The sequence below is a fragment of the Sturnira hondurensis genome, unplaced genomic scaffold (genome assembly GCF_014824575.4).
Source record: "Sturnira hondurensis isolate 20B ecotype Veracruz unplaced genomic scaffold, ASM1482457v3 Scaffold0014854, whole genome shotgun sequence".
In the NCBI taxonomy this organism is placed as follows: domain Eukaryota; kingdom Metazoa; phylum Chordata; class Mammalia; order Chiroptera; family Phyllostomidae; genus Sturnira; species Sturnira hondurensis.
In genome coordinates, this window is record NW_028087485.1 from 10,125,308 (window position 1) to 10,143,325 (window position 18,018).

General features: G+C 46.6%; 1 protein-coding gene across 3 annotated transcripts in view; it reads right to left on the reverse strand.

The window, feature by feature from the left end:
- CNNM2 (cyclin and CBS domain divalent metal cation transport mediator 2) overlaps positions 1 to 18,018 on the reverse strand; it is a 139,276-nt gene that overhangs the window by 18,440 nt on the left and 102,818 nt on the right. For 2 of the 3 annotated variants that reach the window (XM_037064024.1, XM_037064026.1), the window contains exons 2-4: positions 9,715 to 9,858; positions 6,318 to 6,455; positions 4,169 to 4,338 (exon numbers count right to left, since the gene is read on the reverse strand). In XM_037064024.1, coding sequence (XP_036919919.1) covers positions 4,169 to 4,338; positions 6,318 to 6,455; positions 9,715 to 9,858 — 452 coding nt within the window. Of the gene's footprint in view, positions 1 to 4,168; positions 4,339 to 6,317; positions 6,456 to 9,714; positions 9,859 to 18,018 lie in introns of those variants that run through there. The other variant, XR_005069106.1, reaches the window with a different exon arrangement.

The window sequence follows — 18,018 nt, forward strand, 5'->3', positions numbered from 1 at the left end:
TGACAGACGAGGAAGAAGGCCTCACTGTCCCAGGCAAAGCTGGTTTCCCGAGGGACGTTGCCATCACAGAATCCTGCCTGTCTTTGCGGAAGGCACTAGGTGGGTAACTCTTCTCAAAGTTTCTAAGCATGCACAGGGTACTCCGGTCTCTGGTGCACCTGGCCTCAGGGTGGAAGCCGGTGCCATCCTGGTCAGCACAAACCATATCGGGGGACCAGCAGATGCTGCCATGGGCTCGTGGAGACCAAAGGCATCATCAGATACCATCCCCTGAGCGTCTCCTTGGTCTCCTGGCTCATCCTTGAGTCTTCTGTTCTGCTTTAAATCACCGCCATGAAGCACTAGCGTGGCCTGACACCTGCAAGGAGGGAACAAAACACCAGGGGCACAGGCACCAGGGCACGGCCGTCAGCGCTGGCCAGCTGTCCCATCAGAGGGGGAAGCATGACCAGAAGAGGTCTGTCTGTCCAGGGCTTTGGGGACAGGCACTCAAACAGCTCCCAGCAACCTTTTCCATCCAGGGTTTGCAGGCGTAGCCCCGGGACTCTGCAAGTTCACTTCATACATGTTTAAATGTTTTAAAAACTTGATGGTCAGAATTAATTTACACATGTTTTGGACCATCAGGTTGACCATTCTAACCATGTGTGCCACCCAGCAGACATTGGGGCATTTGCCTGGGTGTTCCCGTTCACGCTGCCACCCCAAAAGCTGCTACTGGAATCACAGTGGCCAGGGAAGCCTCGCTCCTCCCTCAGCTGCAAGCTGGAGAGAACCGCAGCACCTCCACCTCTGCCCGGAACAGTGCGGAGTTGCGGGGTGCATTCACCAAGAGCCCCAAGTGACTCCTCCACCCCCTAAAGTGCGAGAGCACTGAGCTGAAGGGAACAGAGGAAAACAAAATGCACAATAATTCAGTCATACCCAGGGGAGGCCAAACACCAGCACCACATACTGCACAAACATTTGAAATAGCTCCAACCGCGCAGAGGGCTGGAGGGTTCAGCCGTCACTGGGCACACAGACACCCGGCTGTGCCGGACACAGACGAGCCTGCACCGGGGCTCCCTGCCGCAGCACTGGGACCTCTGGGGCTTCCTGCCAGCCAAATGCCATCTACACATTTAGTATATAATATTAACTGCAAATTTGTTTTTGGTCTATAGTTGTATGTAAGAGTTCTAAGCAAAAGGAGTTTGTGCAAAGTTTTATATTTAAGTACAATTTTAAAATTGGGTCCACAGCTCAGCCAGTGTGGCTCAGTTAAGTGGAACATCATCCCTATAAACCAAAAGGCCACGGGTTCAATTACCAGTCAGGGCACATACCTAGGCTGTGGGTTCAGTTCCTAGTCAGGCACGTACAAGATGTAACCAACCAATGCTTCTCTCTCACATCAATGTTTTTCTCTCTCAAATCTGTGCCCCCACCCCTCCCCTCTCTCTAAAATTAATCAGCATGTCCTCAGGTAAGGATAAAAAAAAGAAAAAATGGGTCAACACTGGGTATCCAAGTAGTCTTTCTCTTTAAAACAGGTATTATTTGTTCTTGACTCAAGACTAAGCATCCATTATTCACCAGGACACAGGCCGTGCAAAACTTAAAATCGCACCGGAGCTCCAGTTCTGAAGGCTGAAATTCCTCTCCAGTGGCAAGCAAAACAGTGCTCAGTATTGTGAAGGGCCGTGTGAGTTCTAAGACGCTCCCTGCCACCCCCATGAAGAGCAGACTTCGCTCCCAGGGAACAGTCCCCTCAAGTCCACGTCAGAGGTCTCAGGACAGAGAGTGCACGGCAAATCTGAGGGGTGACGTCAGGGAGGACAAGCAACTCCACAGGAAAAACGGCTCCCATCGCCGGCGACACCATCAGAGAGGCACCTACTGCTTGCGTTCCCTACCATCCTTCATACTCACCAGAGTCCTAATCTGGTCCTGTGCTATGCAAGAGTCATAGTATTTTTTATTTGCTTATTTGGACATTTTGCTCCCCAACTACCATCTGAACGCCTCCACGGGTCCTTTCAGTCCAGCATGGACACTGTGCACAAAACCCCCACGACACGGTCGGTTCAACAGCTCAGGAAACGAGTCATGTCTGCATAAGCACACTCGCGACATGGCTCTTACGACCAGCACAGGGACATGCACATAGATGCCTTGTCCAAAATATATTTCTATTAGAGGATTTACATGTGAATGGACAGCACTTATGAGGTCCTCTTCCTTAAAATCTATTTTTCAGATCCATCAGCCAGAAAATAGCTTTCTTACATATGAACAGAGCATTACTGAATCACTACTTCATAAATTCTAACTCCATAAAAATTGACCATTGAAAGCCTCACAGTTTCTAATGTTACTACTGCAATTCACTATGTCAATCCTCCAAACTGGTCCTGAATAACCATTTTTAGACTGATCTTAGAGACAGAGAAAGGGAGATGCGGGGTGTGGAGGGAGGGGGAGGGGAGCAGATGGAGACAGACGTGGATTGATTGTGCCACCAACGTTGCCTTCACTGGTTGATCCTTACATGTGCCCTGGCTGGAGACAGACCTCACAACCCTGACGTATTGGGACGATGCTTTAACCAACTGAGCCACCCGGCCAGGGCCTGAATAACCATTTTTAAATGTAATTCAAAGTTTCTCTAGCTTCAAGGAATACTCACATCCAGCTTTTACGAGAAACATAAATACTGTATTCCCTCACTGCAATAAACAAATTCTCCACAGCCCCCACAGAGTTTCAATCTAGCCCGTCTCCCATAAAAGAAAACCACAGCCTTGGCAAAGTGGCTTGGCTGGTCGGAGGGTCATTTCGTACACCAACAGGCTGTGGGTTCGATCCCCAACTGGAGCATATATGGGAGGCAAGCAATTGATGTTTCCCCCCACCCCTCTCCCCTTCTCTCTAAAATCAATAAATATATCCATGAATGAGGATTTTGTAAAAAAGCGCAACTCAGGCTGGAATGAAACTAAGGTTGGAAGAAGCAGGAATTGAGTTAGAACACCCAGGTAAGACAACAGGAGCTCCCAGACAGCCTGTCCGGAAGTGGCCAATTAAGCCCGGACTCTTCTTGGGTTCCTCACTCCGACATCCAGAGGCCACACCACCGCCCAAACAGGGCACGAGTGCAAACCCAATCTAGCACCCCCCCAGAGCTCCTGACACCCAGGTATCTGACAAGAGGTGCTTTCGAACAAAAAGAACCTTCTTAATTCATCTAGATAACCGGGACCCTGCTGGATTCATGCAAAGGTGAGGGCACACCAAGTACTGCACTAATCACACCCCTATAATGACATCCCCAATTAGTGTCTTGGAAGTAACCAAGAAACAGGAGAATGCTTATGGGGCTCATATTCTTGTATCGAAATAAACTCAAGATTCCCTATAAAGTCAGTCTTCAGTGAAGAGGTACGAGAAGTGGGGAAGAGTAGCACTTTATCCACTGTACTGTCCATCTCGGCCTCCATGCCCAGGAAGGTGCTGTAGCAGTCACACTGTGGTGCTATCATAGGGCCTGCTGCAGACCGGAGCACCAAGGCCCGAGGCAGGTCCGCACTGGGTGGGCCTTCCCACCACACCAGGGGGCTGTGTTAGAGTGAGAAGGACTGAAGTCATCATTGCCATGAGAAGCTCTGCTTATGACATTCACTCCTCTGTAAAACAGCCTGGTTAGTACCCAGGAATGAAAACAAAAACAAAGGGATTATTTTGGTGGTGTTAAGGGAAGAGCTAGAGTAAGATATCCCCAGGAAGCTAGAAGACCAAATCCTAATTGGGGGGTGGGGAAATAAAGGACTTTTGATTTCCAAGGGACTCAAGAGAATTAAATCTCAAATGCCCAGACAAGATTTAGACATACACAGGTAACTCCCCCAAAGTCTTTAAAAAGTACCATTGAATTTACCACTCTTCACCTGACTCGGGGCCCCAGCAATCACTGAGTGCCCTTCAGTATTGGAAAGTAAAGTAACTAACGGCACTGCTTTACCCTGGAATTACTGTACAGATGCGAAAACGGGGAGATGAAATCCTCCCACTGAGACGGCCACCCCGGGAGTCGAGCACGCACGCCCCGACCCACCCACACCGCAGCTGCTCAGGACGCGCAGGACGGGTGCGTGGTAAGACCACCCTGCTGAATAACTCCTCTGACCTGCAAAATGAGGGCGAAGTAGTCTACAGGCTTGTTGCGCTGGTAGAGGTAGTGCTCCGGGGCTTTCTTGTTCTTCTCGTCAAACTTCAGCTCCTGGATGACATTGGGGTGCTTTAGCAGCCTTAGAAGGATCTTCTCTGACATCTGCGATGGGCTAAACGCTTCTACTTCTACAGATACAAACACAACCTGACATTACACTTCAAATGGGTAGAAAAAGTTATGTTAGTGATTAAAGTGTTTAAATAAGAGTACTTGGAATCAAAGTGCTACAGTATGAATTAACGAGCCTTCCATCTGGTGATCCGCTGGGGGCAGATTACCTGGGAGAAATCAGAAAATGCTGAATTTTCGTATTTGTTTCTTTAAAATTCTTCCTCTTCAACCTGTCCCTGGTTTCCGTCCTCACAAAGACACCCTCGTTTTCCGACTGACACACACGAAGCCCAACCAGAAGCACACCCCCTGACCGCCAGGAAGCCCTTCCACAGCCACAACAGCCTCGACTGTCCGGCCACAGCCAGAGGGAGCAGCGGAGGTCAGGCAGCTCTCGGTGGGGTTAGTGCCAGGCGCGGGGCCGCTGGCCCCTGGGGCCCACGTCTCCTTCTCCCACTCAAATGCCCAGGATGGCCCAGGAACAGGACCACGGAGAGAGTCGGAGTCAAAGCAAGGCACGTGCACACATCAGCATGCACTCCAACTTGCTCATTAAAAAAAAAAGTTATGTTGATCTATATTTACAAAGACATCAGTTTTATTCAAAATAAAAACCAGAAACTGGGCTGCATGGTGTCTCAGAGGCAGAGTAGGATAACATTTAGTTTTAAATCGCAGTTCTTAAATGATGAACATTTTTCAGAATCAGAGAAAGAAAAAACAAGTGTGTTAAAGATTTTAAATTATATATGGAAATTATAAATTCTGTACTAGTTTCTGTCCTTTTCTGTAATAACAAAGTAAGACAGTACATTGCAGAAATTTTGAAAAATACAGAAAAAGTTAAAGAGGACAATAAAAAATTACCTATAAACCAACCATGTGTAACCATTCTGAGCAATTGGTGGTGAACGTTTCTTCCCAGTGTCTGCCTGGGCTTGTGCACCTGGTATATGAGTGTACACATGCAAAACACAACCATAGTCTTCCGTACACACAGTTTTACAGCCTGTTCTTCCTCACTTTACATTCAGTTCCGAGCGTTTTCCCATGTCGTAACTATTATGTTGTGAGCATGTCCACGATCTGCAAACATGATCTTAAAGCACGTGTAACACCTCTCACGTGGCTGCTGGCAGCCTTCTTTGCAAAGCAGGCTGAGTGTGCTGCACGCAGCTGAGAGGCTCTGGCTGCCCATCTCGGACGCAGACGTCTTCGACAGGTCACTGGGTGCTTTCAGATTTTCTCACCCTTCCTGGCCTTCAGAGCTGACCCTTCACCTAGACGGCCACTGGGGACGTGAGAAGGGCTAGTCAGTCTCTTAAGTCCATTCAACTTTGACCTCCCTGGAGCAGCCAGTGCAGGCTGGGTTGGCGTTTTTATCATGTGCACACCTGCCTCCTGGAACGGGCCCAAGTGAACAATCTGATCTGAAGAGGCCAGCAAGACATCCATGTCCAAGTTCTTAGAATTTATGATTTCACTAAAACCATAAAAAATTTAATTTTGAAAATCTATTTTTCTTCTTTGCAAATCATAGCACCGTGTTACCACTGATATCCACCTGCTCTTCCAAGGCAAACTGAAGAGAGAATTTACTCAACTGTCCAATACACAGTGAGGTGGTGTCTGCTTCACACTGTCAGCCTACTCCGCCAGCTGCTCTCCCAGGGCCTTAGCTGGAAGCAGATGACCTGGCCTGCCGTTCACATGCAGTGTGGCACTAACATTCATCCTTACCTTTCAGACCAATTTTAAGTTACTGGTCCACCCCTGGTAAATGTCTCAGAGAGTTCATGCCGACACTGAACATAGGAGAGGAGAGAATTTAAAAAGAAAAAAAAAACAAAACAAAACAAAAAAACAAAACACAAAAGTGGCATTACTTTCACCCCATTTCCCAGTTTCCACCCCAGCCCAACCCAGTCAGTGGTGGGCGAGAAACACAAGCCAGGGTTGGTAGAGATTTCAAACGCCGATAAGCTGCACTTGCCTGTTGCTAGGAAACGGTGCATGGCCAGGAGAAGCTGTGGTGATATTTTAACCTTCATCTCGCTGTCTGTCTGCTTAAAGGCAGAAAAATCTTGCTTTCTTTCACGATGTGCCACTTTCTTTTTCGTTCTGTTATCCGCTGAGGAAAGAATAAGAAAAAGGGAGAAAGTGCATCCCATTAGGTCAGGGCGCTTTCTGAGTGAAAATAACCAAGTACCCTGGACAGGCTAGACTCGCCAGACTATGGACACTCTGCCCGCAAACCCCGCCTGGAACGAAGGAAGAGAGGACCCTCATCAGAGCTGCACAGTCATAACACAATCCAAAGTAACAGGCAATCTGATCAGGAGCAACTATAAACATACTTCATGAAGATCTCTAGAGCCCTTACAAGTCCACATGGGGCAGCCTTGGGCAAAAGCCCCCCCCATAGAACCTATAGCACCTCACAGCAACAGAGGATGTGGCCTGGGGCGCACAGTCTCCTGCTACACAAGGTCACCGCACCACAGTAAAGAAGAGCCGCTGGGCTACAGTGGACACCAGGGGAGTGTGCCTGCCTTCAAGAGGCTCCTAGCCTGTGCTCAAAAAAAAAAAAAATACACAAGCAAAATCTCTGAAGAAACAAACAAAAACACCTTCATAGAAGAGTGTTTTAATAGTAACATCTGTTTGCTACATTTCCACCCCAGACCACGAGATCCTCAAGGTCAAGCAAATACGAAGAAAGTGATCCGGAACAAGGTCAGTAAACATCCCCTGGAAAGGACTAGGTGGTGAACATTTCAGGCCCTGAAGACCATGCAGTCTCTGCTGCAACTTCTCAACTCTTGTCGTTCAGCAAAAGCAGCCATATGTGAATGAATGAGATGGTTGTGTTCCAATAAAACTTTATCACAGATATGAAATTTGAATTTCATGACATTTTCACATGTCACAAAACAATTCTTTTGATTTTTTCCCCAACAATTTAAAAATTCTAAGCTTGTGAGCCATACAAAAACAGGTAGCAGGCACTTACGGGCTATAGTTTGCCAACCCCTGATCTAGAAAGTCTAATGCAAAACCTTTTTTCAAGTATTTTTCTGGACCAGAAATGATTGAGGGAAAAAAAACTAGGTTAAAGGCAAGGCCCTACATGCTTGCTCTTTTTTCCAAGAATGAAAAGTCTGCCCTCTCATTTTGTGCCCATGGTGAAAGAGGTTGTTCACTGGGCTTTCCCTGGAAGAAGATGGTTACAATTTATAATTTCTTCTATCTCAAATTCTTCTGAGAATAGGTCAGTATACATCCACACACAATTTTTAAATAATTTTCTAATGACAAAAGTCATCACCCCTGAACACCTATCTAAATCGAGAATACACATGAAACCAGCCTCACTGGTGTGGCTCAGTGGGATGGGCACCTTCCACAAACCAAAAGATCACTGGTTCCATTCCAGGTCAGGGCACATGCCTGCGTTGTGGGCCAGGTCCTGTCTGTGGGTATGTGAGAGGCAACCAATCAACGTTTCTCTCCCTCTTTTTCCCTCTCTTCCCCACTCTCTAAAATTAAATATCATCTTTTGTTAATGAATATACATGAAACCACAAGCTCAGCATTTCATATCAATAAGTTACATTAGGCAACATTTCTGTATGAAATCAGTCTGACCAAGGTTTGAAAGAAGTTAACTGAAGTACAAACATAAGACCTCATTAATGTCCAAATTATCTTTCTTATGATGAATACCACCCCTGGGAAAACACGTTAAGCATACACACACACACGGTATCAAAGAGTCACTGTGAGGAACAATGAAAAGAATGCAGACACACACAATATTTTCTACTTTGAGACCTCGAACTATTCTCCAAGTGTCAAAAGGATAAACCACACAGAAACTGGTGCCTTTTAAAACACTACACAGATATGAGGAAAAATAAGATACATTTCAGAAGCAGGTCATTGGCTAATATAAAATTTATTCTTTTATGGGTGCATAGAAGACTCTCTTGGTTTTAAAATAAGGGATATTCACTCTGGCTGGTGTGGCTCAGTGGATATGGGTGCAGGCCTGTGAACCAAAGGGTTGCTGGTTAGATTCCCAGTCAGGGCACATGCCTGGATTGCGGGTCAGGTTCCCAGAGGGGACATGTGAGAGGCAACCACACATTGATGTTCCTTTCTTTCTCCCTTCCCCTCTCTCTAAAAAATAAATAAATAAAATCTTTAAAAAATAAAATAAGGGACATTCCTGTGGAACCGAGTAAAATCACTCTGCTTTGAGCAAGGCGGGGTTTGTCCTGAGAGCCCAGGCCATTTGAAGAATCCATTTCTCACCTCCAAATCATGTTTCAAAAGCCTAACAGAACAAACAGCCCAAATGTTCTTCCTCTATCCCATCTTTGAGACCCCAGACATCTCAAGCCTTGGCCATCTTTGGCATTCTGGAATCCTGAAAGAAACTTACTTCGCTAAGAGTGAGGCTAAGGAAGATGTAAGCTCCACAGCCCACGATCCAGTTGTAGACTTAAGCAGGACAGGGCTCAGGTTCAACACTTCGATCCAGAATCCAGCCTACTCGTCGGCAAACAGGTGTGGGTATCCCCCATTCCCCCCCCCCCCGCTGATCCACGCCACCCCTCACCCCACCCCCAGAGAAGGCAGAGAAGCAGAAAAGGGAAAAACACCTTTATAAAGATTTTATTTATTTCTTTTCAGAGAGAAGGGAGGAGAGAGAGAGGGGGAGAGGAACACCAACGTGCCTCTCGCACACCCCCAACTGAGGACCAGACCTGCAGCCCAGGCATGTGCCCCAACCGGGATTGAACCACTGGCCTTTGGGTCCACAGGCTGGTGCTCAATCCACTGAGCCACACCAGCCAGGGCAGAAAAACCCATTTTCATTGTGCATCCCACCCTGTCCTGCCTCCTACAGCCCACCTCACCACCAGTGCCTCAGCAAAACTACACGTGCAAACCTCACCTCTACCCTGACCCACTGGAGCAAGAAAATTTAAACAGTTGATATCATCAATTGAACAAATCCCTGTCTCTTTTTAAGTACTTCAAGTGTGACCTTAAGTAGAAACAGAAGTTTATCTGAAAATAATTTACCTAATTGTGCAAAATGGAGTTTTCTGGTTAGGGCAAGTGGTGCCCAGATCAATGGTTAGGAGAGGCTGGCTTTTCACAACACACTCACACATGTTGCCAGCTGACATCATAGGAGCTGCCCCGCCCCACCCCCCGGTGAAGGGACAGGACAGCACTGATGGGTTCTACTCAGCCTACACACGGAGCACATGGTTAGAGACAGGTGGATGGCACCTGGAGAGACGTCAGACAATTCACAGCCAACATGCCACAAAAGCCAAGGTTTGGGGAATCGACACTCAGGCAATGCTACTCACTGTATAAATCTGTTTCATCTAGAATCTCAGATTTGATGATTTCTTCAATCACATCTTCTAAGGTGACAATTCCCAGAACTTCATAAAATGGGTCCCCCTCTCCCTCATTGTTTACTCGCTGCACAATAGCCAGGTGAGATTTACCTTTAAAGAAAAGAAAACAAAGGTCAAGAGGTAAGTTTCTGAATTTCCCCAACACAGTCTCAGGGATGATCACGGAGAAAACAGCAGCAGCAAACACAGACAGCAGATCATCGAAGTCTGCGCTTCAGCATGTAAACTGGCCAGGAGACAGCACGGATGGGAACGCTTCCTGGGCCGCCCAGGGCAGGACCAGTCAAGACGGCGGCGATCGCCTTCTCCACACGTCGTGGTGCCCCCACGGCACCCTCCGTTCCCAATGGAACTGGTCTTCAGTAACGGGACCTCTTCCCGTGTCACCTTTCAGCAACTGCCACTTTCCTTCAGGAGGGAGGTTCTGGGGACCGCTGAGGACACACAGGACCCTTCGTAGAGGGTCTGTGAAGCCATACTGCCGGTGTTTGGGCCGAGGGTGCACAGCGGCCTGGGCGCACCTCAGGCCAGGGAGGTGGGCGCACTGGCGTCCCTGGAGCCGCCGCCTCCTCCGCACCTAGTGAAAGGGGGCGGGGGTCCGTTTCCCTTAAGAATGCCCTCCATGAGGCAGTGAAGTTTTTCATTTCATTGCATCTTGACCCCCAAGCGCCCGTCTGTGAATATTCTACGTGACGTCACGGGGAGGCCACCAGACACTTCGGCTGCGTGGGGAGCAAAGGCAGTGTGCCGTTGTCTCTGGCCGCTTTCTTCACTGAGCAGCAGTTTACTGGATAGAGTAACTGCCAGGCAAGCCACGGCATCTAGACTCACGTGGCAGGCATTTTCCTAGCAGCGAAGGAAAGGAGCCTGTCCCGTTAACGGAGAGCAGCAGCCGCGCTGGCCGCCACCTTTGCCACCTGGGTGTTTAGGGGCTGTCCTCGGTTTCTCCACCGTGAAGCGGCTCGCTCGCTCTCCCTTTCCCCTGACTGTATTCTGGGAAGCAAGTCAACAGGCCCAGCCGCCCCTCAGGGTGGGTGGCAGTAGGAATTCAACTCTACTTACTGGAGTGGGTTAGGATCTAAACATCTTACTCAGAATTCTTTGAAAGGAAGAATTCAAACCGAAGGATTTTAATGTAACTGCACCCCAAATCCACCGGTGCAGTTTCAGATGCTACATTGCAACAAAACTTTAAAGAAAATAGAAGACCAAAAAAGAAAAAACAAGCAACAAACCTTTAAGAAACTATCACTTATGGAGTTTTGGTGTAATATCAAAAGAGAATATCTACAATTACCCAGAAAGACTATTAAAATAACCCCCCTTTTCCAAACACACATCTGTCTGAGGCCAGATTTTCTCTATACATTTCAACTAAAACAGTCTACTGCACAGATTAAATGCAGAAAAGAATCCAGTTGCCTTCTAATTAGCTAGATAATAAAGGCATTTGCAAAAAAGGTAAAATAATATTTCTTAATATTTTTGTTTTGAATAAGTGATTTTTGAGTTAAATGTTATTTAGGTTAACATAAGATGGATTTATTATTGTCCTGTCAAAATGATGTCCTGGCTGGGATGGCTCTCGGTTGGTTGGGTATCATCCAGCAAACCAGAAGGCTGTGGGTTCAATTCCTAGTCAGGACACATGCCTGGGTTGTAGGTTTGGTCTTCGGTCAGGGCACGTATGAGGAGCAGCTGAGCAATGTTTCTCTCTCACTTCAATGTCTCCCTCCCTATCTTTAAAATCAATATATATATATCCTTGAGGATTAAAAAATAATAAATAAATAAATACAAAATGAATTAATAGGCTCTGGCTGAGTAGCTCAGTTGGTTAGAGCATTGTCCTGATACGCCAAGGTCATGGGTTCAGTCCCTGGTCAAGGCACATACAAGAAACAACCAATGAGTGCATAAATAAGTGGAACAACAAACTGATGTCTCTCTCTCTCTAAAAAAAAGAAGAGACAATAATGTGAATTTCTCAGGTTTAATTTCAAACACTATACATACCAAACAGTATAATCCCCAGGGAAGAACATGTGATCTAAGTGGAACAGTCTTGGATTTAAACCCCGAAACAGCCAGTAATTAACCATCATTGGCTGTGTGTTCACAAGCAAACTATGTAACTTTTCTGGCCTCAGTCTCCTTGCCTCCAAAACCAGGCTCATAATAAGTAATGCCCCTGGGCTTATTGTGAATTTCAGAGATATAATGTTGGTATCCAGAACGAAGACAGTGCCCGGGATCCACGGGGTGATCAATAAATGGTAATTCCCATTAATTGATTAATATTTTTCAATGATAAGGCAACATCAATTTACTACCAGCTTAGGCAACGAAAAGAAAAACACTACATTAAACACACACTGTGATTAAAAGGTGCACTTCAACTTCAGAAAGATCTTTTAAAATATTAAACTCATCTCTCACACCAATACTGGGTGTTCCCAGTAGAAGGTATGTGAGGCACCTGAAGTATATCCTTAAAGTAAGCCGAGTAGACAGAGTATAGAAATTTCAAGATCAGTTAACATGTATATTGGGGTTTTTTTTTATCATAGGCTGGGTTTTTTGGGGGGTTAGGGTGGGAGAGGCAGTCCTTTAAATAACGTTTACTTAAAACTTCGAGTTGATCCAATCCACTCGGATACCAGACAACAGGAAACACTCCCTGGAGGCCAGGTCTGACCGTCTCTGAAACCGTCTCGCTCAGAAACCGTCTCTGGTTCCACGGGGCTGTTGGCCCTTTCCTGCTTTGGCTCAGACCCCTTTCCAAGCAACAGTGTCTGGAAGCCTAGAAGGTTAGATTGCTAGACAATTAGGCACCCTAACAATTTTCATCCTTAGCACACTCATGCTCAAAGAATGAAAATATTTTCAGCAAACGAGACTACGAGCAAAACTTATCAGCCACAGATATAAACACCATCTCATCCGGTCAAGTCAATCCTCGTCTCGTCGATTCAGTCTGGTCAGTTTCTCACATCTGCTTTCCCAAGAACCCAAACATAAGCAGTTAAAAATTCTTGGTCAATGCTGTCTGTCGAAAGTTAAATTCTTTTGCTATTCCCAGCTTGTGATCATTTAAAAGGAATTTTCCAAAGCAAGGTCTAATATTAGACTCAAATGAAGTTTCCATTCCACTGAGGCGCTATTCTCACCAAAGTAACTACCGCATAATCAGATTGTCTCGGAGCAATTCGTTTAAATGCAGATGGACATACTTGAAATACCAGCTCAATAGCACCAACAGATCCGACTGCAAAGGGCCTTACTCTAGGGGAAATTGTTCTTGTGCAGCAGACTTCTTCGACTAAAAATTAAATTTTCTGTGGGGCTTCTTTTCACACCCCCACCTCTGATGCTGCATCTGTCCCAGAGCCCATTCTTGCAGATTTCGAATTCCTGGTGAGAAGTCCTGTTTTCTGAACCCCCTTTCTGGTAAACAATACAAAAAAAAATGACAACCCTCTTCACACTAATCACGCTTTTGGAGACTGGCAATACAATGCAACGACCCCCCACTGAATCACTCACTGCAGGAAGTTCCGCTATCAGCATCATCAATGGAGCGATCAAGAGGAAAATGCAAACAAGTTGTCAATACAAAAAATGTAAAACCTCAAATAGCATCCTTCTTAACCTGAGCACTGGAGGGATTAAGTCAGGATTGAAAGCAGAAAAGCAATTTTGGGGAAACTAACAAGTGACCAAGCCAAAAACTAAAAAAAGTTTATTAACTGGTGGATTCTTAACTTCTAAAGAGAAGACTGAAAATATAGCCATCAGTACATGCAATTACAGACACTCTGTAACACAAACCTTTAAACATACGTAAATTAACAAACCCGATAAATTGTGCATAGGGCAAACGAAGCAGGCGAGGCTGCCACGGGCAGGGCTTGTGGAGAGCCCCTTCTGGTTAGCTGCAAGAGTTCTCGCAGAATCCCAGTCACTTTGAACTGTTAGGAAGCGAGGAGAAGGGGATCCCTCCGAGAATCAAAGCAAGCCTGTTTTCAGAGCACGGGGCTGTAGGGATATATCTCCACTCAAATTTAGAATCACATCAAGTTACATGAAGTGATAACCTGGGGTGATTGTTTCTCTACATCTGCTCTGTGCCCAAGGCACGGCACTTACACAGATGGAATCAGAAGGACACGTCTTCACCGTGAGGTGAACTGAATAACTCAAATTATCTCTAAACAGTAAACCTGGGATCAAATTTCTGCCTCTGGTTGCTGCCACCGCTCCTAAATCAAAGTTTATTTGCAGCTCTTCTCTGCTACCAGAGTGGTAGCAGGCCGCCACATTTGCATCTTTTAACCTTACCACAAGGTGAGGCTCAAATTCTGAATGACAGATACTATTTATATGTCGATGGATTAATCTACTGGACAGTGACCAGGCTGTCAAAGGGCACTCGTAACTGTGGAAAATATGGACTCATTTGTATCATGCAAGTTTGATGTCAATGAAGTGAAATGGAACAGCAAGCGGGCAAACTGAAGTGGCCGAACTGAAGGGGCCAAGGAAGAAAGCCTCTTGGAAGATGAAGTAGAATGGAATTAGCAACAACTTGACACAGCTGTGCTAACCGAACGTGGCATGCAGTAGTCAGAAAGACCTAATAATGTGAGCACGGGGCAGAGTCCAGGGGGTCTTAAAAATGCCACTCAAAAAGCAGAAAGAAAACAGAAGACTCAATCATGAAAAACTCAAGCAAAACATTTCACGGTCGCCTTTACTCCAGAGGGCGCTGTCCGCACAGAGCACAAGGCTCAATGGTTCCCCTGAAGCTGCCCAGGCAGGGGCCCCTCACTAACCAAGGGCGGGGTGAAGGAAGCACTTGGTATGCCTCTGTTTTTAAAGGATTCCCGGTTTACCTATTACAAGTTACAATAATTCAACAAGCAAGAATCAATTAAGTTTGTAAGAGGGAGTTCTGAGGAAGCAGTAATAAAAGAAGAAAACACTCTGTATGTCAGAAATTTAGGCTCCACATAAATGTTTTTTAAAATTTAATCTTTACTATGTATTTTTTCCATTACCATTTAATTCCCTTATACCCTCCCACCCCTGAGCAATTGCCACAATGTTGTTCATGTGGAGGACATATTTTGATGGACATACTTAAGATCTCCCAAGGAAATGAGTGAAGGAAGTCAGGCACTTTAAACAGAATTAGATTTAGACTGACTTACAAAAAGTAAACAAATCCATCAAGTGAGACAGGGTATATGAACATAATTTATAATCCGTAAAATACAATGTTATGTAATGTGAATGAAAAAGGGACCATGCTGGTATGGTTCAGTGGCTCAAGCACCAGCCTATGAACCAAAAGGTTGCTGGTTCGATTCCCAGTCAAAGCACATGCCGGGGTTGTGGGCCGGATCCCAGCTGGGGCCATATGAGAGGGAACTGATGCATTTCTCTCTCACACATGGATGTTTCCCTTCCTCTTTCTTCCTGCCCTTCCCCCCACCACCTAAAAATAAATAAAAAGAAAACAATTTTAAAAAGAAAAGGGGGCCATACACCAAACCTGACAAGCTATGAAGAGGTGGGGGACTGGGAGGACATGACAAGCCTGGAGAGCTCAGTGACCAAATGTAACCACACAGGATGGTCTGATCCTAAAGTCCTAACTGGGCAGGGCGCGGCGGAGAGTCCTGCCTCCCACCTATAACTTCAAGAGCGAAGGAGGTCTTCTTTACCGGAAGGGAGCCCTGTCCATTGTTCTTATGCATCTAGGATAATAGACCTTTGAAATGTCAGTCACTTTCTCGTCTAGACCCCACAAAGGCAAAACCGCAGGCATCAGTGCCCGAGACCACCGAACCCCTCATTGTTACTTGGTTCCCCACATACTGTCTCTGTGTTCATCATTACCTATCCTGTCTCCACCAGTGTAAAAGAAGTGTTGCTCTCTTCCGCATTTGATCAATTCTAGAGACTTCCCCACTTAGCTCTCTCCCGCCTCCTTAATCTACCCCATGGATTTCAAGTAACCCTCCTTACTTCCTCCCTTGATTCCAATGCATAAAATAAACTGCTGAAGTGCCCATTCTCTGCAGCACTTTTTCAGTCCATTGAGATTTTGCTTCTGGGCATGTCCTCAAATTTTGACTCCAATAAACCTCATAAAACTTCTGTATCAACTGGACATTCAGTGAACTCTAGACACACAAATTCACTCATTCACTCAGACACTCACCAGACACCTACTCTGCAAAAGGCTCACATCCCAGGGAACATAACAGAGCATCGGCTCACAAGGAACGTGTTAGTGGGAGACACATATAATAGGGAAACAGACAATAAGAAAGCGTGTCAGACTGTGAAAATGTGCTGCAGAGAACAAAAAAGCAGAGGCACAATTACAATGAATAATAAAATGACATTTGGGCCAAGTTGAAGGGCACTGAGGAGCCAAATGAAGCAGATCAGGGGCTGGGAAAAGTCAGGCAAAGCAAGGTGGCTAGTGTGGCTGGAACAGAGGGGGTGGGGGTGGGGGAACAAGGACGGTGTGCAGATCATGGGACCATTACAAAGACGTTAGCTTTCACTGCGAGGTGGGAAGCCACTGGAGGGAGGCTCTGAGCAGAAGAGTGGCGGATCTGTGTCAGGTCTGAAAAGGACCGCTCCGGCTGCCGTGGAGAGAAAAGGCCTGGCAGCTGGTGAGAGGAGGATGGCAGTGGGGAAGGGCTGGAGAAGCAGCGAACGGGGACATCCCGCTGTTATTCCAGTCACCCTCGTGACAGGCGACAGTGGCTAGAACTGGAGGTAAGAGGGCAGGTGATGGGAAGTCCTCAGATTCCGGATGTACAGTCAGAGCCGACAGGTGTTGCAGACGGAGCGAACGTGGGGCGGAAGAGAAAGAGGAGAGTCAAGGCAGACACTAAGCGCAACAGGAAGGACAGAGTTACCATCTACCAAGGCAGACGGTGGAAGGTCCCTATTCAGGAGGGGAAAAAATCAACTCAGTTTTAGACAAGTTCCGTGTGTGATGCCAGACATCCTAGTGGGAATGTCAAGTAGGCAGTTACACACCTAAATCCAGAATCCCAGAGAGTGAGAGAAATGTGGGCTACAGATGAAAACTGCCAGAAACCAGGGAGATGGCCTCAGGAGCGGGTGTGCATACAGAGGGGGTCCCCGTGCCGGGCCTGCGCCATGCCAATGCCCCACAGATCATGAAGATGAGACACAACCAAAAGGGAGATGGAGAACAGATGGCCGGTGGGGGTAACGAGAAAATGAGAATACAGGAAAAGGGTGCTTGGGAAGCCAAGCTTGGGGGCCGGGGGCGGGGGTGGGGGGCGGGCGGGGGGAGAGGTGACCACACAAACAAACCAAAACCCAAACAGTTTCAAGAAGACATCTAAAGTGTCAAATGTAGCCAAAAGGTCACGGTGGATTATTTTGATGGAAAAACATGCTCAAGATAAGAAAGGTCCAAGATGAATTTATTACCACTGAAGTGCCACGCCCAAGTTCCTGTCCACAGTGATTTCTATGACAGCCCTTCCTGCTTCTCACGGGGAGACGCAAACCGGCCTGCTTCCGGCAGGTAGCTTTACCCAGAGAGAAAAGGCCTGTGTCCTTAGGACAGTTTGGCCAGTCCTCTCCAAAATGACGCCTCCCCCTTTGAGTTCCCACTCCTGAAAATGATACCATTAGATTTCCAGTCAGCCGTGCTTCAGACTCCCAGAACTGTTGCTTCTCTCCCTCATTTCTCTCCACACTGTTTTTTCTTCCCTTTTTAATGAAGACTGAATGAATCCGCATACACACACACAGAAAAGTACACGCGGGGAAACCACCACCCAGAAGGACTACAGAACAACGGACTAGAAGGTGAATGAGAGGAGGTGGGGGAGGGAGCCAGGAGCAGGGAACAGTGAGCAGTAAGAGAAGTGGCTGAGGAGGTTAAGCAGCTGCAGGTCCCAAAGGCAAAGACAGGCCTTCCTGTGGCCTCTCCCCAGCCCCGCCCATTCGTGGAGAGCAGGGCCCTGAAGGATACAGGTGATCCAGCAACATGTCTCATGCTCACTGAGTGGCAATACTGCCTCAGAACAAGGGAAGCAATTCTCCTACTATACCTAGCCATATCTGGAGTATTATGTTCAGGTCTGTATTTTATAAGAGGCAAAATGAGGAGATAGAACCGTCTAAGATACGTAAGTAAATGATGTCACATAAGGAAGAAATAAAAAGGACAGACGTTTAGCCAGA